The sequence below is a fragment of the Sphaeramia orbicularis genome, chromosome 2, assembly GCF_902148855.1.
Source record: "Sphaeramia orbicularis chromosome 2, fSphaOr1.1, whole genome shotgun sequence".
NCBI classification, from domain to species: domain Eukaryota; kingdom Metazoa; phylum Chordata; class Actinopteri; order Kurtiformes; family Apogonidae; genus Sphaeramia; species Sphaeramia orbicularis.
Genome location: NC_043958.1, coordinates 12,587,318 through 12,615,080, shown reverse-complemented (window position 1 = coordinate 12,615,080; position 27,763 = coordinate 12,587,318). Strand labels below are relative to the sequence as shown.

At 35.4% G+C, this 27,763-nt stretch overlaps 1 protein-coding gene across 3 annotated transcripts in view; it reads right to left on the bottom strand.

The window, feature by feature from the left end:
• Positions 1 to 27,045, bottom strand: part of LOC115434161 (voltage-dependent L-type calcium channel subunit beta-4-like) — a 33,343-nt gene extending 6,298 nt beyond the window's left edge. Inside the window, exons 1-12 of one of the 3 annotated variants that reach the window (XM_030155934.1) lie at positions 26,946 to 27,045; positions 25,290 to 25,373; positions 12,730 to 12,900; positions 12,474 to 12,596; positions 10,898 to 11,025; positions 6,057 to 6,133; positions 5,604 to 5,623; positions 4,390 to 4,470; positions 2,617 to 2,675; positions 2,067 to 2,176; positions 1,804 to 1,955; positions 306 to 401 (exon numbers count right to left, since the gene is read on the bottom strand). In XM_030155934.1, coding sequence (XP_030011794.1) covers positions 306 to 401; positions 1,804 to 1,955; positions 2,067 to 2,176; positions 2,617 to 2,675; positions 4,390 to 4,470; positions 5,604 to 5,623; positions 6,057 to 6,133; positions 10,898 to 11,025; positions 12,474 to 12,596; positions 12,730 to 12,900; positions 25,290 to 25,373; positions 26,946 to 27,008 — 1,164 coding nt within the window. In that variant the 5' untranslated portion in view covers positions 27,009 to 27,045. Of the gene's footprint in view, positions 1 to 305; positions 402 to 1,803; positions 1,956 to 2,066; positions 2,177 to 2,616; positions 2,676 to 4,389; positions 4,471 to 5,603; positions 5,624 to 6,056; positions 6,134 to 10,897; positions 11,026 to 12,473; positions 12,597 to 12,729; positions 12,901 to 17,973; positions 18,445 to 25,289; positions 25,374 to 26,945 lie in introns of those variants that run through there. The other 2 variants (XM_030155917.1, XM_030155924.1) reach the window with 2 other exon arrangements.
• Positions 27,046 to 27,763: the final 718 nt, after the last annotated feature.

Here is a 27,763-nt window from a genome sequence, read left to right as displayed (position 1 = left end):
CCTTTACTGACATGGCACGATCATACCTAGGGTCTAGATATAACCGTGCCATGTCAGTAAAGGCATTTTAATGTTTAAAGAGAGTTCCTTGGATTTTTTGTTTTAGTTGATATTTTTATTTTAGTTGGACCATAAGGGATTATCCAAAACAAGGAGTTACTTTATATTGAAATAAATGTTGGAATGGCAATCAGTTAAAATTCAGTCTCTGACAGGACATTACTGTGTTTTGACCCTGGACAATATGAAATACTTCAACTTTGCTTTTGCGTAGACGTGTAGATTGTACATAAATGCGGACGTACCGGGGGACACTGGGCCAGTTTGTCGGCTGCCACAAGCTGCACATTCAGGTGTTTGCTCTGGGACTTCCCTCTGGATTTGACCAGCCGTTGTAGAACCTAAAAGACAGGGTGATGCTCCAGTTACTGAAACGCTTCAAGTCACTCCTCATCACATGGAGGAAACACTTAAGTTTATCATATTAATGTCTTATTTCAGGCAGTGATCAGAACATTGCGGTGTACGTCTACGTGCAGAAACTCTACTACATTAGAAAAAATCAAATTCTTACCAAGTGTATTTTTTTTTTATTTCTAGTCAAAATATCTCATCACACTTAAAATAAGACATAATCACCTAAAGAGTAACTTCCCAGCAAGATATAGGAACTTATTTTTAGACAATAGATCTTATAATAGAAATCTTACCAAGATAATTTTCACTCGTTCCATTGGCAGATTTGTTTGCTGAAACTAAGCAACAAAATCTTTTTTTTTTTCTTCCTTTTTATTTTTTAAATTTTTTTCTTCTTTTTTATGGGCTCAGCTGGCTGACAGGCAGCTGTCTGTACCAATAAGGCAGCAGCCAACACCAACTGTACTCCCTGTACTCCCTACTGTACTTTTTTTTTTGGCTTAATTCAAGATTTTGTTTGTTGGGAGAACAAAATCTTGAATTATGCAAAAAAAATCTGCCGGAAAAAGTGAAAATTATCTTGGTAAGATTTTCTGAAATAAGATTTTCAAGATCTATTGTCTAAAAATAAGTTCTTTATATCTCACTGAAAAGTTACTCCTTAGGTGATTTTGTCTTATTTTAAGTGTAATGAGATATTTTGACAAGAAATGAGAAAAATACGCTTGGTAAGATTTAGATTTTTGCAGTGTAATCTACAGATATTCACATCAAGTTTTCTCCTTTAGTTGCCAGTGCTGTTTCAGTGCTGTAATATTTGCATGTTTTAAGTGATACTAACTTCATTTTAATATTATTTTACCTTTATTTAATGTGTTTGAAACCATTTGAAGCTTGATTTTACTGGCGAGTCATATTGGAGCAGTTAGTAAAGTCTGCGTAAAGCAAGATCCATCCATAATACCTGACAAATAGTTGAAGATGTCACTGCTTTAATCACTTACTGTCCTGTTAAATTAAAGGAAGATGACACCAGTGTGGAGGTGCAACAGACAAACCCCTCCATGCAAAGGTGACGTTGTGCAAATGGGAAAAATCTTGTGACTTCATAAAAAAATCCTACAGCTCGGGTTTGAAGTCCAGGATTTCATGCTGCTTTTAGGGGGAAACATTGTGATTGTGGAGGGAAAATATTAACCTAAAATCAAGGCCGTTACCTTTGGTTTCCTGGAATTTCTTTACATGTTTAGTTGTTGTTAGTCTGCTCCAGCTAAATGAGTCTGAGGGATATTTAAGTTGATTAGTCCACTGAACCAACCGGATCAATGTGGCGTTCAGGAAAAAAAAACAAAAAAACACTGCTTTATTGTGTTTCTTATTTTTTACCTTTGGCGAGGAAACTTTCACATGGACGATGATGGGGGCCAGTGAGGTCTTGAGGAGCTGGGCTGGATGGTTAATAGTGTCAGCATCCAGAACCACCAGCTGGAGGGAGCGTGCCAGCTCAAAAATCCTCTCAATCTCACTTTGTACTTCAGCTAATGAGACACGTCAGTAAAAAGTGTTAGGAATTAGGCTCCACCAGCAGATTTTTTTAAACCTTTGAACTTTAGACGAAAAGAAAAGAACGGCGGAAGGAGTTTTCATACCTAAGCTGGAGCGGGTGTTGGATCGTTCGATGATGGCCCTCTTACTGGGGTTGTTGAGAACAGACCGCTTGGCTAATGATATATCTGCTGTGACACGTGTGATCGATATCCTGCACAAGATATCAATGAACATTTCAAGAAAAATCAAGTGTGTACAGGGAAAATATGTGGTTTACTTCTGGAATATCCTGTAGTTGTGCACCCAAAACACCCTCCAGTCCAACAAGTAAAAACAAATAGGCCTGTTCCAGTGACATTTCTTAAAGTTAATCACTGATTTTCATACTTTTGATCACATTTACTGCAAAATGATGGGAATTATGTACTAACCATGCAGCTATGAGAAAGTTGGATAGAAGGTTAGAGGGTTAACATTTGAGAAACTTTCTTAAATGCACCCTGTAAATGATAATTATTTGTGTTTTGGTCAATAATAGAAGGATCTTAGGGTTGGGTTTTTTTTGTTTGTTTGTTTGAGAGACAGTAGGACTTGATAGAATGGTTGATGTAAGGGATGAAGATAAGATTAGAAATAAACCCAGTGTCTTACCTGCCATCAAATCTGTGTTTGAGGAAGTCGAACAGAGCTTTCTGCATCATGTCTGTTACCTGTATCGTAAAAAAGGAGGTAGGAGAAGTAAGTCAGTCAAATTAAAATTAAGTCCAGTTATTTTCAGGATTGATCAACGTGGTTAACCACATTTTTAAAAATAATTAAGAAAGGATTTCACATCGAAAGAAGATGAACTACAGTAAAACTCCTATATTGACAAAACATTTTTGGCTGACTAAAACTACTTGGAAAACGTTGTTCAACCTTTGTACATGTGATATGAAATTGTGATAAAATATGAAACAAAAAAGGCACATGTAAATGCCACTCTGTTGAGTTCAATGCAAATATTGCTCTAAAAAAACCCAGAATTCATGTGAAAGTGCAACAAATGTCAGTTTGCTTGCTGGAGCTTCTCTGACCATTTGGTAATAAATAATGAGGCTTACGCTGTCGGGGGTTGACAGCAAGGGTATATCCCCGAAATCCCCCCAATCCTCTGCTATATATAAATCTATCCACGATAACTGTTAGAAAATCGGTATGAACTCAGTTTGAGCTACGTCGACCTGATAGTGGCAGAGAAAAAACTCCGCCTAGTAAATGAAAATGACACCATTTGAACTCTGGATGGTAGCGAGAAAGTGGACATTAGTAAGATGACCAATATAAACCAAATTTTATCTCATTCGGCCTATTACTGCTTGATTTATGTGCAAAAAACAGATTTTCAACTAAAGCGCGCCCATTTGGATGACTGATAATATTTATAGAGAAGCTGAAATTGATAGGGGTCTTCCACTAGGGGTCCACTATGTTGGTTATCAAGGGAGAAGAAATTAAAACAAATATGTCCTAGTTATCGTGCTCACACAAAGGATATTTGGCGGCGGCGGCAGTGTTCATGGTAAAACCCATTATATCCCCAAAACTAGATTTCAGAGTTATAAAAATAAATATATGCAACCAATGAACACCTAATAAGTTTAGGTTTACAGATTTAGATTCAAACATTACATATTGTGGCCAAATAAAATTAAATTTTTTTTTTTTTTCCTTTTGTGACCCAAAAGGTAAATTATCTCAATGAAAACTGATGTAAACATGAATGTGGTTAAAATAACAGATAAATGCATGGACTTCATAAACCCCTCTATTAATAACATGCTTTTAAGAGAAAGATTCAGTCTGAGAATAACATGAATATTGGCATGTGATGTGACAGAGTGACTGTTCTTTTTTCATTTCACATTGCACTTTATGTATTCATCACATACTTTATTGGGCTTTACGGGTATTGTAACTGTATTATACTTGTACTGTTTTATTCATTTTTCGCAATGTAACGTTGCTACTTTACAGTGTTACATGTACTCCATGTGTCTCCCCCTATCTCCCCCCTCTCCCCCAGTCTCTCTATATCTCTATCACTCTCTCTTTTCTCCTCCTTTACTCTCGCTCTTTAACCCCAAATGGTCAAGGCAGACGGCCATCCTTCAGGAGTCTGGGTCTGTTCAAGGTTTCTGCTGTTAAAGGGAAGTTTTTCCTCGCTACTGTCACCAGTCACAAGTGTTTGCTCCTGGAGGATTCTGTTGGGTTTCTGTAAATTTGATTTGATTTTGATTTGATTTGATAAAGCACTTTGTGACTCTGTCTGTGAAAAGTGCTCTATAAATAAAATTTACTTAAAAATTACACATCCTCAGATCTATTTTAAAGTTAACCATGGCAGTTATTCGTCCCCTTGTCATCGCTCCAGCTTTTTCTCACCTCGTAGCCTTTGAGTGAGGGTCCCACCAGGACCACCGGCCTCATGGAGGGAACCACATCATATGGAGGGATGTGCTCCGTCTGTTAATATGAACACGTTCAATCAGCATCAGCAAGTCATTGCAAAACAGAACAAAGGCCAAAATGAAGTTACAACACAATCGGATAAACTCTAACTACACGACTGATGTAAATGCATACTTCCATGTTAAGACATGTAGCAAATGATAACGTATTTATTGTTACAACCAGTCAAAATGTGATATTAAATGGTAGTGAGAGTAAAGTAACGTAGTTAAATCCTCTGCTAAATGTGAATGCTATACTTGTCCTGTTGATGTAGTTTATGATAAACTTGCAAATTCTAAACTGTTTGGTCAGTGAAAAACTTTAATTATCTTAATTTACATTTTGACTTGCTCATAAATGTTTTATCATTTGCTGCATGGTTAAATGAATATGATTCACTACTCTGATGTAGTAAACTGCAATCAAACCCATTAACACAATACCAGACCAAACACTACAGTAAGAAATGCCATCACTCTAAACCCTCTTTAAGTTCTATTTTCAGCAACTGAGTATTTGCAGTGGTCTAAACTTTTAATCTATTAATGATTTAATAATAATAAAAAACCTTGAAATTACATACTGGAAACTGTAAATGTTGTAATATTTATGTTAACTTTTTCTGTTCAGTGACTACTTTTACTTTCAATACTTAAAGCACATTTTGCTGATAATACTTTAATATGTCTACTTCAGGTTTTAAGTGGATAACTTTTGCTTGTACTCATAGTATTTTCAATATAAACAGACTTCCTGAAAAGGATCTCATTACTTTTTCTACCACTATCACTAATTAAAATATCTCAACTAAATATAATCAGTGGATTTCAGCTTATTAATGCATAATTAAACCCCCCCTTCCTTGTCTTTGAGTCAACAGGACAAACATATTATTAATTTCCTTATTATTATTAAGTTATCCACAACATTGTCCACTTCCTGAGTATGGAAAATAAAGAGAGGGACAGTACTCTAATACTCTGGCATCTCAGGAATGGTAATGATTTGGCGCTGTATACTTCAGTAGGGCTGAAGTATCTGTGCGATAAAATGTTTCAGTGCTACGAGCTTCTGTCAGTTTATGATGGCAGCAACAAGAGATCGAGCGAATGGCAAATGAGTGGGTTTTACCGTCACCAACTTACCACTTTCTGTTTCTGCTTTCCTGTAGGAGGGGAGAGAAGACAGTGACAGCGCTGTCAGTGGCATGTGAGAATATTTCACAAACATTCAGACAATCACAACTCTTTGCAAATAAAACCTATCAAGGATAACCGATATGATATAAAAGATTAAAAAAAAAAGGTTTGCTATTGTCCTAAGGTTATATTCACAAAGTCACATGAGTGCAGTTCAGGGGGGTCATAGTCTTGTCGTTGGGTTCACACTGTGGTAAGCCCCAGTCTCAGAGCGCCTGCAGTCCTCAACTGGAGGAAGAGGAGGATCATGGGAAAATGTACCAACAACTCTACGCAGTGAACTTATGCTCTATGCGGAGACATGGGAAGCCTTTATAGTCTTATTCTCTGTGTGCTGTAGCGGCTCTAAAGCTGGCGGCTGGCTATTAACGGCCCTCTCCCCCTGACTGATGTTCTCACCTGCCGAGGATATGAGGGGTCGGATAGAGGCTGAAACCTCATCCTCTACACTGGATGAAGAGTTCCCTCCAGACTTACTGGAAAAGACAAGAGGGGATAAAGAAAGACAGAAACACAGCATGGCATTAATGCAGAAAAAGGTAATTATCAACTGTAAAATCTACACATTATTATTATTTTTTGGATGGTGGCTGATTTTTTTTTTTATTTTTGCAGGTGTCAACAAGTTAAACTGCAGATGCTCCTAAAATCCATACAGAACTAATCTGGGTAAATGGTGGATTTTTACATGGTTTTATGTTTTTCTACCTTCCAAGCTTAAAATGACTCCTTAACTTTCTATCTTGAGCATTTTCTATCACTATGTAGAGAAGGTTTCAAGGACTAAACCCAAGTTTTTAAGACCTGACAAACTTTTAAAAAGCTTCATAGACAACCAAAAAAGGCAGACCCTACAGGAGACCCTTTGTCCTCCATGAGGTTGTGCAAAACCTGAACAAACCAAACCAAATACACATATCATTTCAATGCTTTGACGATTTTACTACGATTATGCCATCTAAACCCTATTGTATTTATAACTACTTTTATTACAGCTACTTCCTTGTAAATAACTAATCTTTCGATTTATCTCTGTATATATAAATATATATATTTTTTAGCATGTTTTGAGGAATATTGCCTTATACTGTCTTGTATGTAATCATTACACTTGGTCAAAAGTGATTACTGATGAGTATAAATAGGAATAAAAAGAGGAATGTGTCTAAAAACAGAATTAGTCCAACTTTACGGGCAACAGCGTGTTATTAATGTCTTTAATCTATTCTTGTATTTTATTCTTTTATTTTGTTTTTTATTTATTCTTCTGTACAGCACTTTGGTCCACCGTGGTTGTTTTAAACTGCTTTAAAAATAAAGTAGAGAGAGAGAGCTTAATTGTAAATCTTCCCCTATAAGTCACTTTGGAAAAAAGCATTTGCCAAATGTATAAATGTAAATATAAATGTAAATGTATTAAATTCTGCATGTCTCAGAGGTCCAGCTCAAGAAATGTCCATTAGATGTTTGTAGAATGTACAGTCTGTTCTGGAACGTACTATTTACATCTCTACAGAAGAGAACTGCAAAGTCATGAATGTTTTCTATTGTTTCAGATTATGCTCCATTGTTTATTCTGTTCATCATTTGGATTAAACTTTCTGTTCTTTTACACAGCACAGATGCAGGCAGAATATTTGCCTGATGGCAACACAGACAAACATGTAGGGGGGTGAACATGACATATGACATGTTTTCAGTGAAACTTCTGTATTTCTGTACATTCTGTATTTTTATTTATTTTTTTTAATGGTAATTCAAATTAGTGGCAAAGGAATTAAAACCATGCCAGTGCAAGCATCCTATGTGCTGAAATGTAGTAATGATGGGATAAAAGCAACTCATAACACAGTGTTATTGATAACTTTTTTAAAAACTGTTGGCTTTTCAGGGGTTAAAAAAACTACGCATATGATGTCTACCAGTATCATTATATTCATACACTGTATCTGTATAAAAGCAGAGTTAGAACCGACCCTGTTACTATAACAACTGATGCATGATTCATATGTTTTAAACTACTGTCATAAGGATTATCAGCTATAGATAACAACACATATATATTTCTATATATATTTTTTTTACACTTAGTTTTTATTCGTTATTTCTCATTTTGTCATAACAAACAACAATCGGCAACAGATGATAGTCACAATCTAACAGTAATGATAATTAGGTTACAGTTATGAAATAGCAATCAGGTTACCTCATTAATAACACTTTTAGAGTAGCAGTTTATAAAGCATTTCACAGGACTATGAGACAAACCACACATTAATTGTAGTTAAAGAAACAAATCCTTTAGCCCCAACAGATATACATTTTATATACTTTTATATATTTTGCTCAGTATATTCTCTGCTTTCTCACTTATGTGAAGATTTGCACAATGGCCCAAAATAAAAAGAAAAAACTGATTAAATGTGATTACCTTGTAGTGCCTTATATAAGTATTTATTCATATGATCTGGATAACATAATTAACAGACATAAAAAGAAAAACCTGTGCAGTTTTTCTCTAGTTATTCCTGTCATAATATTTAGTCCATGTGGGTGTGAAAGGATGAACTAATGCTCTGTTCTTCCAGGCCTACAGCTCAGACTCTCCCTCTTAAAAGGCTAATGCAGTCGAGGGTGAAGTGGTTGGATTGTCCAGGGGCTTTGGTTAGAATAACCCACAGTTAGTAAGTGAGTTGTTGAGACACTGCAGTCAAGTAAAATTAGTATGAAACGCAACGACACAGCATGAACAAAGTGAATGTAAGTAACGGAGCAAACTCTGGATGACAGAACCTTCAAGACACATTTCACCCAGCGCAGAAAAGAGGCTCATAGAGTTGATAATTAGAGCTATTGAAACTGTTTTCACTGGTACATCGTGCATCAGTAGATAAAGGAATCAGCCATGAAAAGTGCAAGGGCAAATTTGGGGTATTTCAGCATTTATTTTTTTTTTTATTCTTTGTTTCTATGTGTTACAAAACGTGTTCATATTTCAGAAGTCGTTAAAGTTGTTAAAAGTTCCACAAAATGTAATTGTTTTAACGAATCCTCCAACATTGTGTCATTTCAACAAACGCTCAGTTCATCAAAAATTAAAGAAAAAGCCTTTCCTCTCCCATTAATTACATAATAATTTATCTGGACATGAAACTTGAAATAAAATAGTTCCAACTAGTACTGTATAATGGAATATCAGCCAGGTGGGCCAAAGTTTTACCTGTATTTTTCTCTCAATCAGGACTTTTCATACAGGACTACATTTGCCTTGCTGTATCTGTACTTTAATTCAATTAATTAATACTTCTTTCATCACTGATTATAGCGTCCATGAAAAATAAAGTGGCACTGTCATCATTGGACAACCCTGTACAAATAAAGGTTGAATGAATTAATCTTTTTTTTAATTTATTTACTTTCAACATATCAAAAATATCTTTTTATGAGCAGCAACAGAAAGATATGCCCACACTTTCATAAGCTGGAATGTAGACAGTTCAGCCACAAGTATCCTAAGTGAAGGTTCATTACTATTTGAAGATGATTAATTATTTTTGTTTCAATAGCTAATCATAAACTTACCAAACATCTCAGGTTTAAGTGCTTTTTAATTGTGTATTTTGGTTTTTATGAGTAGTTTTTATCAGTTTGGTTGCACAGAGAGAGTTACTTCAAATGATAATCAGATGTGGTGGCAAAATTCACCATATATGTGCTAATATCTTCTAATACATAAGTGCATTTTTGTTTGTTGTTTCATCATATGGTGCCACGTACCACACCATCATACCATACCAAATACAACCTTTTTTATATATATATTTTAATATGTTTTTCAAAGGTTAAACTGGTGAATCTGCTAAATATTTCACAACAAAAATATCTTATATCACTTGGTAAATAATGTGCTATATTGGTAACTAGCAAACATCTTCTCTGTTGTAACGCTGGACCCAGATTAAGACTTTAGAATGACAATGGAAAGAAACTTTTAAACAGCTGATAATGAAATGAATGAAGCTTTTTCCACAGTCCGGTGTTATTTAGACCAACATCACATGCTGGTTTGTTCAGGTTTGTTCTGTTGCAACTTGAATGTATGTTTTTCTGGTATTGTCATGTTAATATATACATTTTTTTTTAAAGCTTGTGTTGTACATTTGAAACCAGCAGCGTTTCATAAAGGGATCACTGCTCTGCTTGTTTGTCACTTTAATAATGTGGTTTTAATGATCCTGTTTCACTTTACAGTCATGGAAAAAATTATTAGACCATCGAAAGTCATCCAAAACAATGGATATGCAATCCAATACTAACTCCTGTGTGTATCATGTGACTAAAACAGATGGAAAAGAAAATATGGAATGCCTAAAACCACTGTTTTTGTCAGTACAATGCCATAGATATTGATGTAAGAACTGAAGTGATTTTGGTTATTATGAGGAAAACCATGGAAAATGGTTAGATATCAACTCTGAGATTAAATTCTTATGAACTGTTTTTGTTCTTATCATTATATTTGTCCAAACAAATGTACTATTAGTTGTACCAGGCATTAAAATGAACAAGAAATTCTGCGACTATATGTGTGTGCTGCCTAATTCTACTTAGACACTGAAAGGTACATGTTAATGCAGGGTTAAATACACACAGATCACATTCACTCCTTCTACGAGCACAATAATATTCCACTATTATTAAAATCCAATATGCACATAAACAGCACATACTTTTATTAGCTATTCTAATTTAGGCCTCATTCTGATTGAAATGTTTTTATAATATGTGTTGTGCTGATATTATAGGTATTATAGATATGATAGGTTTTTCCCACAGTTTATGACACATGAACTACAAGCTAATGTTTTTTTACAAGAATGGAAAATAGAGGAACACACCTTCTTTCTAAAACTTTATATAACTGGACATCAACTGGTTTTTGTATAGATGCAAATATTGCAATGCTACAATACAAAGCAAGAATCCTGTTTCAGTCAGAGTGTACACAGCTGCATATAAACCGGATTATTTTCACTATCCATTAAAAAAACGAATAGCTAGAATAGTACTTTTTTGGAAAAAAGGGTGAAAACTGCAACACTTTGTGCATGTGGTCACTGTGATTAGTAAAATCATAGATGGAGTTAATATAAAAGCTGGACTTCCTCCAGCACTGACCTATAGTTTCGCATTGACCTACATTTTAACATTGTGCGAAAGTGTGTTTTCCTGTTACTTACCCTTGGACTCGTCCTCTCTTTTGCTCCTGCTGAAGCCGGATATTCTCGAGCTTCAGGGGGCTGGGGATGAAGCCGATCTCACAGCCCTCTTTTACTAACCGACCGATCCACCAGTCATTGTTGAACTTCTACGGACGACAAAGAAGAGACACAAACACACAGGTCAGGGAAAAAAATATTATAATAACTTTCATTGTCACATTTTCCTGTGAACCTGTGTGATCTGTGGGTCATTGGATTACTGTTGTTAATAATTTGGGGACCCCAGTGACACCACAAACAAAAAACTCACCGGCTTCTACTAAATTTTATTAACATGTTAACATGATGTAAAAACCATATCGTTTTTTTTTTTCTTAAAGTTGCATAGTTGTGTTTGGCTTTGATATTGTTGCTTATAGATAAAATATTGCATTTTATGACCAATTTTTCTAAGACTAGGATCTGTTGACCCTGAAACAGTTCTTATACATGCATTTTCACCTTTTAATTCTTCTGTTACAGGCTTTTTTATGAGCAAAAAATGATATAATACCAATACTGCATATTAATGTGTGTGTGTGTGAATAGATATAGAAATATAAAAGAGTAATGTAAAAGGAAGAGGGAGATAAAAATATATTATTAATAATATTTTATGGAGAGGGGGTGGGATTAAATAAATTGCACTTCTTCCCACCCCTTTTTGGGCTTGTAAATGAAACTATTGTGCTGTTCTTCTGTCTAAGATTGTCTCGATTGTTGATGTTTGTATTATTATTTATGTTTTGCTTGTTCATATATATGTTAAATTTCATTGCATGTTCAGAATAAATCACTAAATCACAATCATTAAACCATTAATAACATATAATGAATAACAATATAACAATATCATAGAAACACTGAATAATACCAATACTGTTTAGAATAAGAATTTCACAGATGACTAATAGTGAGTCTTTTGTTTATTTTGTTACAACAGACACTGAGCCCACCAATACACTGATCATTGTCTGATTTCTGGAGTTATCAGATTATTCAAGGGATCATACAAACAGTATAATCTGATATGTTTTGCCAGATAACAGCAGTTACCTGATTATGAGAAATCGGATTAACACACCTGGATTTCTCCCCAATACTCCAATACCTTCTTGCATGTATACAAGTTAATCTGCTTTATTTCGTTCTTTTACGTCTGCACATGTGTAAAAACAATTAAAATTGTAGAAAACAAATGTTACAAAGTCAAATATGAGCAATAACAGGAATAACAGGAAGTTTAAGTCTACCATTACTATGTGCGCATGTACTCCAAAAGAAATCTGATAACGAACTGAAGTGTCTGAACCATGGTTTTTGATTGTTACATTTCCTAAGTACATGTAAATGTGTCAGATCTGGTTATTACAATTATCTGATTACTCCTAGTTATTGGATTTTTATGATCATGTAAACAGCCTTACTGTTGAATATCATGTTATTGTCTGATAAGCTAATGGAAGTCAACGCGTCTGATATTAGCTGATGAAGATTCTGATCATATATGTATGCATGTCTACTACTTTTTTATTTGTTAAATGTCCACATGTACCTCTTTTATGTGGAGGAAATCCTTGGCGTCAAAGGAAATGGCTGTGGCTGGTACTGGAACATCCTCATCCAGAGCTCCACAATAGCTGACATTGGTCCTTACAGCAAATGCCACTGGTTTGGTCTGATTAAAAGATGTGAAACAGAGAAATATTCACCAGTTTTCAATATTTACTGACTGACATTGACACATTTTCCAGACTTAACAGAGAAATCCTTCGCTTAATCGGACTTATTGCGTGACGTAGATTAGCTACCTTGGCTCTCTCCAGTTGAATGGCGGCCTGCTGCTCCCTCTCCTGACGGCTCTGTCCCGGTCCTTGGCTCTGGCTTGGACTCTGGCTCTGGACCTGGGCCTGCACCTCCCGTTCCTCCTCCAGAGAGACATCTGAGTCTGATGGTCTGCTAGTATATGAGTCAGCTGAGCCCTACGAGCCGAGAAACACACGGGCTGCAGGTTACTGGAACCGTATAGTTGGGATACAGAATTTATGAATGCAGAACAGGTGAAATGGATGATGGGAAAAAGAGCAGACTGCCAGGAGCATCTCAGACAAAGTGGACAAATTTCCATTCTGGTGTGGTCAGCAGTTTGCGCAACCACACAAAGCCAATCACAGACAGTTCAGGGGAGTGAATTTTTCCTACTCCCAGACAGAAACATGCACGCGTCTGAATCTTAAACATGTTTCACCTAATAATGTCACACAGACATTAAAAAACTACACTCAGACACTTTATAAACGCAATACACCCCCTTTTTATAACACTCAGAGATAGAGGAGACTAAGAAGAAAGAGCAGTGTCTCCATTATTTTATTTTTATTAACCTTTATTTAACCAGGAAAAAAAAATCCCATTGAGATTAAGAACCTCTTTTGTGAGGGAGTCCTGGCCGAGAGTAAATATAACACAGTTACAAGATTACACAGTTAAAACACAAATAACACACATTTAACAATAAAATTTTTTTGTAAAAATAACATTCATGGGCAAGTTATGGAGTCAGACTCCTTTGTGGGTATTTGATTTGTTTTTTCATGATATTAGATAAAAAAAATAACATCTTTGGATTAAAATCCATCTTGCCTGCATTAGAAATTGAATATCTTCTGATACATTACAGTTGAAACAATTTAGAGGAAAAATAACAAGCAGATCAATCAAAAATATAAAGAACATGTTGCAAATTCACTCATCTACAAGTAATGAACACTAACTAATGTGCCAATAATTTAATGATTAATCAAAGAATAATATACATCAATAAAATAATAAAATAACTGATTTATGTAGAATTTAACAAAATATAGTGATAAACTGTGATTTACTGGCCTTAGATGATCCATTGAAATGTGTTTTTTTTCCTCATTCATTCAACATATATGCTCAATTTACACAAATATGATTCAAAAGCTATATCAAACTATTAATCTGTCTTCCAAAAAGCTAACTAAGATAATTTTACTTCAGCCTAATTAATAGGTTAACCATTCTAGATTTAGAATTACTATGAATAATCCACAGATAAAACTATAAAATGTTCAAAAAGGACCAAAGTAAAATCAGTTTCACCTTGTTTTAAATGTTTAATTTGTCTCTTACAGCAGTGGAAGCAAAGTCACCATCAGATACTTCTATAATAGACAAATGAAGTACTTTAAATACAGTATAATATATATTTGTATTTCCTGAGAGCCTAGAGTGAAAGCAGTTACCGTACCAATTTAGTGGATGAGTGAACTCTTTTACTTACTAACACAGGGTGAACTGAATTCCACAGTGACATTCCACATTCGGTTATTTCCACTGCTATAATGACAATAATTTCAAGATAAAGACGATATCTATTAACATCTGGAGCTTTTCCATCCACATCATCATCATCTTTCCTCTGTAAAGTGGGACAAATTCTACTTGTTGGTTATAGAAACCCATCAGATAGATTCACCTAAATGACTAAATGGTGGACAACAGTGCTATCTTGTGGCCAAAATCATATAACTGCATCCCTAAATGAAAGTCAAATTAAGTGGATAATGAGCTAATTGATGAAACAATGTGTCACATGTTTAATATATAAAAACACATTTAATAGATTAATAGTTGAGACAAAATATGCAAATGTAAACACCTTGTCTCGAAGCACAGACATGAAAATACTCCAACCAATAGCCTATATCTTCTTTTTTTTTAATTTATCTATTTATTTATTCTTTAATCAAAATATTTTAGATGTTATTTGAACTCATTTGCTGTCAGTCAGATATGGATCCTGTGGGTCTGTCTTCACACAGTCATTATTCTGGTTGTGATGATTAATATTCTTGTGATTATTGCTCAAAATACAGTCATTTAATCCTGTTGTGTAAGATTCATTTTCTATCAAGTGTCTGCTAAACTACCTGATGTACCCGCTCATGATGAAGATGGGCAAGGTGCAGGCAAAGACTGAAATGTTTACAAGACAGCAGAAACTTTAAAGTGTTTCAATTGCATTTGACAAGTGGCAGAAAACCAGAAGAGTGTATTTTGCAGGTTTTTCCATCTATATTGTAAAGATGAACCAGCAACTTATATAGATGGAGGAATATAGAGGCATGAAACACCTGAACAGGACAAATGTGGGTTAAATTAACAGTAAATGTCCATAATATATCCAAATATTTTTACTCACTGCTGTACAAGCACATACAGTTGCGGAAAAAATTATTAGACCATCAAAAGTCATCAAAAACAATGGTTATGCAATCAAGTACTAACTCCTGTGTGTATCATGTGACTAAAACAGACAGAAAAGAAAACATGGAATGCCTAAAAGATAACAGCTCTGAAATTAAACTATTAAGAGCTATTTTTGTTGTTATCATTATATTTGTCCAAACAAATGTACCTTTACTTCTACCAGGCATTAAAATGAACAAGAAATTGAAGAAAACAAGGGTTGGTCTCAAGTTTTTCCGCAACTACATGTAGAGTGTTTCCATATTGTGCAGTTTTATACCTCTACACCTCTACGTCTCAAGTAACTGTACTTTTTTACGCTTATATGATATGATGTAGTTGTAAACAAAATATCTGAAACTGGCTCCACATTGATGCAAACTTCATTAAAATGATCTTAAATGTCTTTGAAAACAGACCATTCTAGTCTATTTTCCATTCAGCCAATCAATACAGTGAGAAACTGACTTTTATTTATTTATTTTATTTATTTATTTATTTATTTAATAGGGACAGTGCATATTAATGAACATCTACAACAATTGCAGCTGTAAATATGCCAGATTGTAGCAGCAGTGCTAATTTCCATCTGTAGTCCCTAGGCAGGTGACAAGAAAGACAACTGACAAAAAGGCAAAATATTGTAAAAGACATTATAAAAAAAACAGTACAAAGAAATGCAAAACATCCTAAAAACACACAGGACAACACAGTGAGGATGATCTACTGATGGTCACAGGCTTGGTTTTCCTTCATCCAGTGTTTAAGTTGTGATTTGAAGGAGGCATATGATTGTGAGTCTCTTATGTTGAGCGGTAAACTGTTCCAATATTTAGTCCCAGTGACTGAAAGTGCAGTTTGTCCAAAAGTAGTGCGCCTGCGTGGCACCTCACAGTCTCCTCGAGCTGTGGCCCTGGTGACCATCCCACTGACAGAGCGGGATTTGATAAAATCTGTCAAGGGAGGAGGGGCAAGTCCATGCAAGACTTTAAATATCAAGCAAGCATTTTTAAAATTCACAAAATTATTAAAATTAAGAAATTTATATTTATCTAAAACATTTTACTTGTGATACTTAAAACTTCTACACTTTCACTTTAACAACATTTTTGATTTACTTATAATACAGTACACCTATACAGTGATATTTGTGCATGAGAAATGTTCATTCACCTAAGGCTAAAATACCTTATTCATTTATAGTCTCTAACATCCAAACTTTTGTCATTAAACTCCATAATACCTCTGCATAAAGACTTATTAAACAACTCTTACTGTGGGTTTTAAAAGCGTATTTGTTGTCTATTTTTTTTTTTTTTTACTTTGCATCCGTTTTCTTGTAACTATTAGAACATCCTTTTGGTCCTTTGAGAGATGCTCGCAGCAGTTCATCCCGCCATTTAGTGCAAATTTCAGTAAGACTGGACAAAGCATTTCCTTCTGCTGTGTTAATCTAAACAATCAAGCACTAATGATGATTCAATTACAGAAGACCATTAGTTTGAAGAGGATCAATCAGCGAGTCATCACAGCTAAGCACTTTTTTACAAGCTAGCAGCAGCAAGGCCTGACTTCAGCACACTGCTCATTTGGATTCTGCACTTTCAATCACAAAGTGGCATGTTTTGGGGGGAACTAAAATAGTGAAAGGGAATATATAGTAACAATAAGACTGACGACATAAAGTAATACATTTTTTAAGAATTGACAAATTATGGCTCAGATACTTTACACATGCAAAACAAAACCAAGTTTTGGAGTTTAAAAGACATGGGCACTATTCTTAAAGGGATGCTGCACTGAAAGATGCTACTGAGGTGCATTATGGGAAATGTAGGAAATGAAAATAACCCACAAAAGGGAGTAAAATCTAAGGTTTTTGGCAACTGCTTCTCCAGTGTCAATGAGCTTATCCACGTCTTTCACATTTAATGCTGATGCAAAGCTAAAATTTCTAAATAAACAGATTGTTATTTTACACTCACACGTGCACAGATAAAAAGCTTTATGTACCCTGTCAGTGTTGTTTTTCTCATCATCCTGTTCTACTAACCCTTCATGTTATTGTATTCATATACTGTATTTCCGAGAAGAAGATGAGTATTTAAGGCTGTACTGTAGCGTCCAAGCTATTATCCAATGGAGTAGCTTCAGCATGTGACTCATCAACATCAGAATCCACTTAATGACATCACGATGCATGTTTCTCCGAGCCTCAGCAGAACCTATAATACATCACGCAGTCGCAGGGACAGATAAGAAATGCTTGGCTGCATATCTTTAAGAAGTGAATAAATACGGGGATTTATCCTCCCAGTGTAGATGTGAAATGAGCCTTAAGGAAGGAACGGGTAATTAACATCTTTCCATCTTTGAATCGTGGCTCAGTCCATCTCTGAGAGGTGATGAACACTAAATGGCTTCTCCTGACTTGGTGGCTTCCTGGCGTCCTTATTTTTTCTATTAAACAGGATTACAGGGATATACGGCACACACAAGACAACATATAAACAGAAATGTGTGCAGAATTGTCACACGTCAGAAGCCATCTGCCTAATGTGCACCCCCCCCCCCCTCTCCCTCCGCTCCCCTCCACACACACCAACACCCAACCCCCTTCCAGCCAAGCATAGCCCACGATCACGCTACACTGTACTGCTGGCTAACCCATCAAAGGCCTCGTGTGTGTGTGTGTGTGTGTGTGTGTGTGTGTGTGTGCAGCTGAGCCATCAATAAACACACACCGACACACTGAACACAAAGGTCCAAACACTCACCGCCTCCGAGTCTTCAAATCCATGCAGGTACAAATTGTCATACATGGAGGTTTGATATTCCAACGAGCGCCTCTAGAAGAATGAGGGGGAAAAAATGAGAGTGGAGGCGGAGGAGGAAGGAGGGGGCACCAGTGAGAAAAAAAAAAGAGGATGGATAAGGGGGGGTATGACGACAATCCCTTCTCTCCACAGCCCGAGAAGAATAATTTAAAAAAATATCTCCCCTCCCGTTGGATTGCGCCTGGTCCTCCGGAGGCCCCGTCGCTTGATGGATGCAGCTTCTCCCAGATCCCACAGTGCTGCTGGCTGGCTCACATTATAGGATGGAGAGGCTCTCCCTGGAGGTAGCCCAATCCTGGCATTTCATTTCATCAGGCGCACACACCAGCGCAGACACACTTATATATATATATACATACACACACAGTGAGCAGCAGAGGCGGCAGCAGCAGCAGCAGCAGCGGCAGCAGCAGCAGAGCAGTGGATCCTTCCTCAATATCCAAGCCTGATGACAGAGCCAATGTGCACGGAGCCGATTGGCTGGCTGGCTGTCCACTCAGCTTGGATGAGCACTCTCCTTGATTCTTTTTTTTCCTTTTTTCAGTGCAGGAGGTTGGGGTGGTGGTGGTGGTGGTGGGGGTCGGTGGAGGGGGAGGGGATGGAGGGAAGGTGGAGGAGGAATAAATGAGGGGAACAGCATCCTCCATTTCCCTGTTACATCTCATCCTCACTTTGCTTTTTTTATACATGACAAGAGCACAGACATGTTTAATATGGAAAGGTGGACGAGTACATTATTATCTTTGCACAGTCGATTATATAATATACTGTATGTAATGTGTGAATTCAGACATATTTTAAAAAGACTGGAAAAAGATAGCATTTGTGTTTAAGGTGAATATTTTTGTGTTTTGCAAATTATTACTTATTTTTAAAAGATAGTTATTGCAACTGGCAAATAAAGAGTGGAACGTGTTTTCTACGTTTTAAATAACTGACTGAAATGTGGTTTAGTTTGAATGTTCGCTTTATGCCCTTTTGACTATAATAAAAAAAGAACTGACTATTTCATTTTATTTTTATTGCACTAATAAAATCATCTTATGTATCAAGATGCATTGATGTCCTGTATTGGATTATCATTAAAATTGTAAAACTGGATGTAGATATGACTAAATAAACTCACATTAAAAGAGTTAGTTTATTATTTTTACATTATTTAGATAAAATATACATATTTTAAAGACTTAGTGAAAGTATATGTACTGAACTGTTGAAAAGAAACATCACTGCTACCTGCTGGACAAACAAAGTAATAAAAATATAGTGTGAAAATCATCGTTTTATTTATTGACCAACACTGTATAATTACTGTCAAATCATAATATTACATAATTTGTCGGTTAATACTGACTGACTGAACATTGGCCAGTATATGATTATTACTAATCAAAACTGAATCCAATAACTTTATTCAAAAAACATAAACATTAATTCATTACTTCATCATACTGGATGGTAGAAGTCTTCAGTATTTGCCATTTTATCGAGCAATTTACAAAATTTTGAACAAGTAAGTAATAGAAGAGACAACTTGGAGAAAGTTAGTGAACCCTTTAAATGTCTGCATAAAATAAAAATAGATTAAAAACAAAACTAAATTGGACTTTTAACAAACCAACTACTTATTTATTCATATATATCTTGATGCACCCTTCTCTGTTATTCAAAATATGTACTGGTATTTGCACCTTGTTGTTCTGTGTTTTTATGTATATCGTTGTATTTTAACATAACTGGCTGCTATTACGACTAATTTGGGATTAAGGGATTAAGACAGATCTGCAGTTGTAACTAGTGCATGTAAAATAAATGAATTCAGAGGTCAGGTTGTCAGTATGAGTCCTGAGACCCTTACGCTGCTCTTAAAGATGAACAACTGATCAGAGGAATGAAAGTTGAGCGAAAAGAGATGATGAGAAGGTCCGTCACCTTCAAATTATGATTAAAAAAAAAAAAAGATATTGACAGCATCTTTTAAAGGCACTTTTGTGTTAACTGCTTGCAACAGTGAGGTCTTCTTTGTGTAATTTTTTGGTGCATTACTCAGTTGAACAAGTAGGAAGTTACTGCCCTCTGCAGTCTGAAGGAACATGTAACATATCATATGAAAAATGAAACTCAGAAACCATCTACACGTCACTGTACAGCACTGGTCGATGAGTTGTTTAGCTCAAGGCACAAACGATAAATGCAATATCTCTTCATTTTACTAAGTTCTTCACTAACTTTTACATCATTAAAATAATCGATATAAAGACAGATACATAACTCCTGTTCATCTTACATAATTTTTGTCATGTTTTATCTTATACCTAATTTGTGTGTTTTATATAATTTTGTCCATAAGGTGTTTTTCATGTTTCATCTGTTTGAATAATGACAAATTTCATCACATATTATATTCCTCTTGTGTATTTGACCCAATAAAAACATCTCTGTCACCCATTTTGGGTTCTTATAGGTTCAGGTAAGACTGTATTTATGATTAGAAGCTCCGTAAACAGTGTGGATAGTAGAGGGTTAAACATTTTACTACTTCTAAGTTACATGGTCTCGTAAAGCTGCTCTCAGCAAATTCTTTCATTGTCCCTGTTTGAAGATTCCACACGAATAATAGGAAACACTTTGTGAGCCACTGATATTCCACTGTTTTTTGCAGGAGTTTATAATAGCATCGTCCTCATTTCAGTAGAACCACGTGATACAATAAATGTGTCAAACAAATGCACTAAGGCAACTGAGGACAAATACTTTATTACTCTACTTACTTAAGGAGCTCAGATATGTGTACTTTACTTAATTATCTTTTTTTTTTCTAGCCTACGTTTTACCACAAGTATCTGTGCTTTTCATTTTTAAATACTTCAGTTTTGCTGTATCTGAGGGGAATTATTGCTTATTTTTATTGTATTTCACGTTGAACTTTCCCAACCAATCACCACTCATGTCAATCTAATAATACATTATATAACAGGCTTTCTGCAGGTATCAGCAAATCTAATTTAATGCTTTTTAATGTCACTTCAAACAAATTTAACGCCAATGTCCAACTACAGATACAGTTTTATATATAGTTTTATGGAAGTTTACCATCGACAGGCTTTAACCCTTTCATGCATAGTGGTCACTACAGTGGACAGTTATTCTACAGTTGTTCGATTGTATATTTATGGATTTTGTTGTTTTAGTTCCATATCGGTTAACACAGTGGACGCTTATGCATCATCCCAAACACTGTAATTCATACCATTACTGTAAATTTGCTGTTCTAGATAAACCTGATCTGCACTAACATGTTTGATTGTAAAAAAAAAAAAAAAAAAAAAAAGCAAACTGTTATTAAACTGTAACTAACTTTTTTTTTTTTTGCATATAATCTCCATGCAGGTATTGTTGAAATATGAGAAAACATCAAATTAGCAGCATTAAAAATGTTTTTATCTCATAGTTTTCACACAGTATATCAGTAGATACATGTTTCTTTGCTTCCAAAATTAAATGCATGATTTTGTAACTCCATGCAAAATCGGTTCATAAAAAAAATAAATACATAAAAATTCAATCACATCGGTTCTTTTTTCATGCCTGAAGAAGAATAAAAACACTTAGGAAAAAAAAAAAATCTTGATTAAGGTTATCATAATTCATGCATGAAAGGGTTAACCAGGTTTTGAATAGTTCCTCCTCCAATCACTTCTGCTGAAACTTGGAATTTCCTATTTTTACGACATTTGTTAATATTCCCTCCACTCTTTTGCCACAGCATGAGCATGCTCACAGCACACTGCATTCCAAGCATCCAGTGTTGGGACTTTGTGTATCGGCCATAAACAATAGCCAATTAAAGGGTTTCGCCTGTCACACTATACTTTGGATCAAAATTATTAAATGTTTATATAATCAAAATAAATCGTAAACAACAATATTTTTTTTTCCATCGAGTATATTTTATTCTTTAATGCCTCTGGAGATCAAAGTGAATGCTTTGTAATGCCATTTAAGGCCTTAATTTTCCCAAAATCTATTTAATGACTTTTAATGCTTTTTCCTGACCCACAGAAACCCTGTATAATAATAACATGCAGAAAAGATGATCCCTTGGAGAACCCATCAGTGTTTTTCACATGTGACAAATATAACAAAATAAAAATGATATAATATAGATGTGAGAGACTAGGACAGAGGAGAAATGATGTCGTAATGTTTCATGTTCTGTTGCTGACAGTCAAAACTGAAGTGAACATTATTGTGAAGATGCAATAAATATTCATTCATTCATTCATTCATTTTCTGAACCTGCTTTCTCCTCATTAGGGTCACGGGGGTCACTTGGAGCCTATCCCAGCTACATAGGGGCAAAGGCGGGGTACACCCTGGACGATTTGCCAGTTCATCGCAGGGCTGAACATATAGAGACAAACAATCACTCTCACATTCACACCTATGGGGAATTTAGATTAACCAATTAACCTATCAGTGCATGTCTTTGGATGGTGGGAGGAAGCCGGAGTACCCAGAGAGAACCCACGCAGACACGGGGAGAACATGCAAACTCCACACAGAATTAATGCAATAAATATATTGTTTTTAATTATTTAGAATAGATTTTGCATTATATTAATATGATGCAAAGTTTATTTAGCTTTACCATCTCTATTTTTCACTTTGTACATGTCTGAAACTAAAAAAAAAGTCTCTAATATTGGAAATAAAACATTAACAAAAACGAGAGGAGGCTAATATATCACAAGAGGATTGGGAGAATTTATGTGAGCTGTTTGAGATTTTGGTGGAAAATAGCCTGTGTTGCTCCATAGAGAGTTCTGTCGAGGGACAAAAAGACCTTATCTCATTTTTCATTAGTACTGTTCAAAAGACTCCATCTTCCAGGCAAATCATTATCATAAATTCTTGTCTTGTCCATTTTTAAATGATTTCCATTTTGGACATTTTTCAATAAATCCTGCTGGAGTACTCAACATAGGCGTTTAATTTGGGAAATTGTAGATACTGCAGATGGGTGACAAATTAAAGGAAAAAACAGTAGCTTAGAAAGACGTTAAATCAGAACGTGCCTTCAGATTAGCTTCAGTGAACATTGGTACTGATTCTCCAACTTTATGAACTCTACTGGTAGTATACACACATTCCTAAAAACATATTCTATCATTTGGTGTTTTGATGATAGTAGTGAGAGCACTGTCTGACATGTAGAGTCGAAGATTTATGTTCAGAAAAAGATGGGTTCACGGCATCAAGCATATGTTTATGGTTATGATCAGAAATTAAAACATACACAATGTTTTTGGTTTAATGCGCACATAATTGAAACCATTTTTACTTTGAATCTTCAAAATAAAAACAATTCAAAATAATTGTAAATGAATGGGAAAAGGACAAATGTGGATGTAGATATTTTTCGAATTGAATTGGGTTCGGCTTTGAGACGCTTTCAATGAACATTGTTGTCATACTTTTAATTCCTTTTTAAAAATAATGGTGACGTTTTATATGCATGTTCTTCTCAGTTTTAAGATTAGTTTTAGTACTGACTTTTATTGTGTTTATGTATATTTTTAGTGTGGATGTGTGGCTGTGATTTCCATTTTGTGTAACTTCTGCTGCTGCTGCTGCTGTCTTGGCCAGGACATTCTTGAAAAAGACATTTTTAATCTCAATGAGCTTTTTTTCCTGGTCCAATAAAGGTTAGACAATAAACAACAAAAAACAAAACAAACAAAAAAATAAACGACTGTTGCAAAAAATTTGGTTTATGTTAAAATCAATAAGTAATGTTAAAAAAACAAGCAAAAAATGATGAGGACGGTGGAGTCGAAATGCTTTGTCCCTGTAGATAATAATTTTTGGGTATCAGAACACCTTACAAACACATTTGACTGATATTTTACTGTGTTTATATTTTTGTTTAGCATTGACCATTGATTATTTGTAACATTTTTTTTTTTCTTTTCTTTGCTTTTTCATTTATTCCACCTGTCCTTTATGCACATTTTTTATCTAGTACAACATGAACTATTATGATACTGAAGTCAAAGTTTATATTTACAGGGACTGAAGAGACGTAGGGTTTGCACAAGATGCTTTGACTACTATGTTTTGGTTTTTTTGACAAAGTAAAAATAGACACTGTTATTGAACAATGCTGTTAGAGAGAAACACTGTTATGTTTCTGATGAGGAGGGACTGAACTGGGCTCAAATGGATGACTCCCACCCTTTGCACTGCCACTTGCAGCTTCTTCTCTATGAACAGAGGTTTGTAGATGTAAGACACAACGATACAAAAACAGTTTTGTTCCTACTGTATGTCTGTCTGTCTGTCTGTCTGTCTATCTATCTATCTATCTATCTATCTATCTATCTATAGCATACAATTTATTCATTTATTTACTTATTTATGGATTTATCTTGTATTTATGAAGGTATTTACTAGATTTTTAACTTATTTTTTATTGTTTTTTTAATGTCTTTTAACCTTGGTTTTAGTTTAGAGGTTTACTTTTATCTTTTATCAGAATCATGCTTTTCTTGACCCATCTCTCTCTTATGTTTAATGTCCTGATTGGTGAAACTTGGAGCATTTTTGTTGTATAATGTCTATAGTCGGCTCATGTTTCATATTACATGTCATTATATTTTGAGAAATGTCAAAAGGATGTCATCATCTACCTGCGGGTATGATTAAAGTAACCTGAACTTGAACCAAATAGTGTGCTAAAATAACTTATGTCTTCAGTTATTTCCATGTCCATGTGATGACCCAATGTGATAAATGTGGTGAAGGGTTAGAATATCCATATCTGGTGGATATTTGGTGGTATTATATACATGAAAAGTGTATGTATTTATGTATTTAAATTGCAGCTACTCTTCTGTATTTCCTGTTTTTACTCTTGCACTTTGTTTTCTGTATTTTTGCTGCTGTAAACAATGTAATTTGCCCACAGTGGGATCAATACAGTCAAATCTTATCTTATTATATGAATCCCAAAAAACACTTCAGCTCAGAATCTCCTGTATGTGTTTAACCAGGTTCTGATCTTCCTGTGAAGGCCACCGCAACTGATTCACATCATTTTCATCAGATCACTCATCAAGCCCTCATGCCCTCATAGATGGAATTTAGAGAGACAGCTTTTTTCCTTCCATTTCTGACCTGTCTGTAAGTAGGATACTGAGTGCTTCTGGCAGAAAGGCTCCTCCTGTCTAGGGACTTTGTGTGCAGCTCAGTACCTGTCTGAGGATGAAGCTGGTGGAGGTGGTGCTGCCATCAGACCTCTTGAGCCGACTCCTCCGAGAGTAGGTCCCTCGATTTACCTGAGCGAAGAATACAGTATATATTTGTAGATTTACCTATAACAGGACATGGCAGGGAGTCGTACCTGCTGCTGCACGACACATGTAGTAGTTTTATATTATATGCTTGCCTTGCAGACTTACTTTTCCCCTTACCTCCGACTTTCTTTCTTTCCATTTCTCTTCAAAAAGTCCAAATATACCAGCAGAGTGAATCTCCAGAGAGCTAAATTAATTATCTGCCAGTGATTTGCCCCATTTCTGTTCAAATCTCCAGAGTTAATGACAATGTCACCGTTAAAAAGTCAGAGCCTACTTCCCTGAATTTATAAAACAGGGCCATTAATCTGGGCCACCATCTCTCTCTGTCTCACATATGAAGCCAAAAGCCAAAAAGAGGAGGCATGAGGAATAAAGTCAGCTTAGTCTATGAAGACCCTGCTATAAATACCAGCAAACAGCCTCCAAAGAGCAATTGAACTGAAGAACAATTATTTATCATCTGGCAAATGATAGCATACATGCTGTTCTCTTCTTTCCTGACTATTCTACTGTTTTTACACAGAATTCCTTATAGATTAACACAGTTTGCACTTAAAACAACAACTAATCCTCAAAAAAGTACACATACATGATACATAATTTACAATCTTCATGGGATCCACCTTATTTATAACCATTACTGCTCATCAGAAGCTTAATGTGGTGTTTAAAATGATGACAGCGGAAAAGAAATAGTTTTATCCACCGTAAGAGTTAATATTCAGTTAAAGTAAAGCACAAGTGGAGACAGGGCTGGTATATTACAAGGACTGAGGTTAAAGGATGGCAACATAAATGCAAATACTTACATTCATAAGGATTAAATAGTTCTATTTAAAGTAATAATTCATGTAAATCTAGTCTAGGAAAACTGAAATGTGCCCACACCAATTTTGTTCTGTCCAAAGTATAACAATGATGCTTAAAAACAAGTATCACAAGTTAAAAAGAGGAATGAGAGGTCAAAACAATGAAAGGAATATATCAGTAAGCTGTGATATAAATAAACAAAGCATTCATACAAGTGATGTGTTTGAAACTTAATGTGTTCAGTAAATTATCTAAATCCAAACTTACAATGAATGCATTAGTAAAATACCACACACACACAAAAAAAAAAATCTCTAAATACATACACGTTACATTACAAAATTATTACAACATTTTAAAAAGCATATTATTGACCCACAATAATGTCATCTACTTCTACGTTGACACTTTTATGGTCATTTTACTTTGACAGAATTCACTTATTTTTATGTCGAAGTCATATTCGAAGCAAAAATGACAAACTTTTACATTTGTTGTGATAAGTAACAACTGTAGAATGTAGATACTTAATTAAAAACTTCTTTTCATTTCATTAATATGGACCTTTAAATAAATCAAGAATATTAAATTATATTGAAGCAACATAAGCCTCCATGTGCTAATATGACAGAAATAATAATGTTGTATTTGTGGAAAAGGAAACTTTCCACTGTGCCCTCTGTGTGTGCTTTTGTTGAAATGGTGCGTTCAGGGTCCAGGTGAGGCAGGAGAAGCCCTTACCTGGAAGATGGGCGCCTGGATGCCCTCGCCTATCTTGTTCCGGATGTAGATGTGTCGGGACATCTCGGCCAGGACATCCGTCCAGAGCGCTGGCTGCTCGGGTCCAGCCCAGCGGAGGGGTGGCGGGTTGCGGGCTGCGTGCTCCAGCTTCACGCCACACTACGGAACATGAGCGCTCGCGAGCCGCTGCGTCCAGACAGATGTTTCGCTTTGGCTGCTGCTGCGCGCGCCGGCCGGGCTGCTCCTCCTCGCGCACACTGCTGCGGCTGAATGATGGACGGAACTATTTCACACGGGGGGCGGGGGGGGGGACACCTTAAATGAACCTGGAGAGTAGGTGAAGTGTCTTAAAGAGGAACAGGGCCGCTATTTCAGACACAACACCCAACTATTTCTGCTGCAGGCTGGAAACCATGGAAACACATTTACGGCACCCGGGCTAAAAATGGATGTCCCCATTATGAAAACTCACCTCTGAATTATACTATGTCATAATTACAATTTACTATATCGGAAGACTTACTTTTTTTTTTTTTTCCCCATACTTTATTTACAAAATACAGGACATGGCATGGAGATAAAAACATAATGCTTGAGGTGAGGCAGGAAGAAATTAAATACAATTACATAAATAGGTAAGTAAATTAAATAAAATAAAAGTAAAGGAATAAACAAGAAGAGAAAAAAACAACAAACAAACAAACAAAATAATAATAATAATAATAATAATAATAATAATAATAATAATAAATAAATAAATTACAACTTAAATTCGTCACATAAGGCTTTAGTCTTCACAGCTTTAGGGTTAGTGCAAA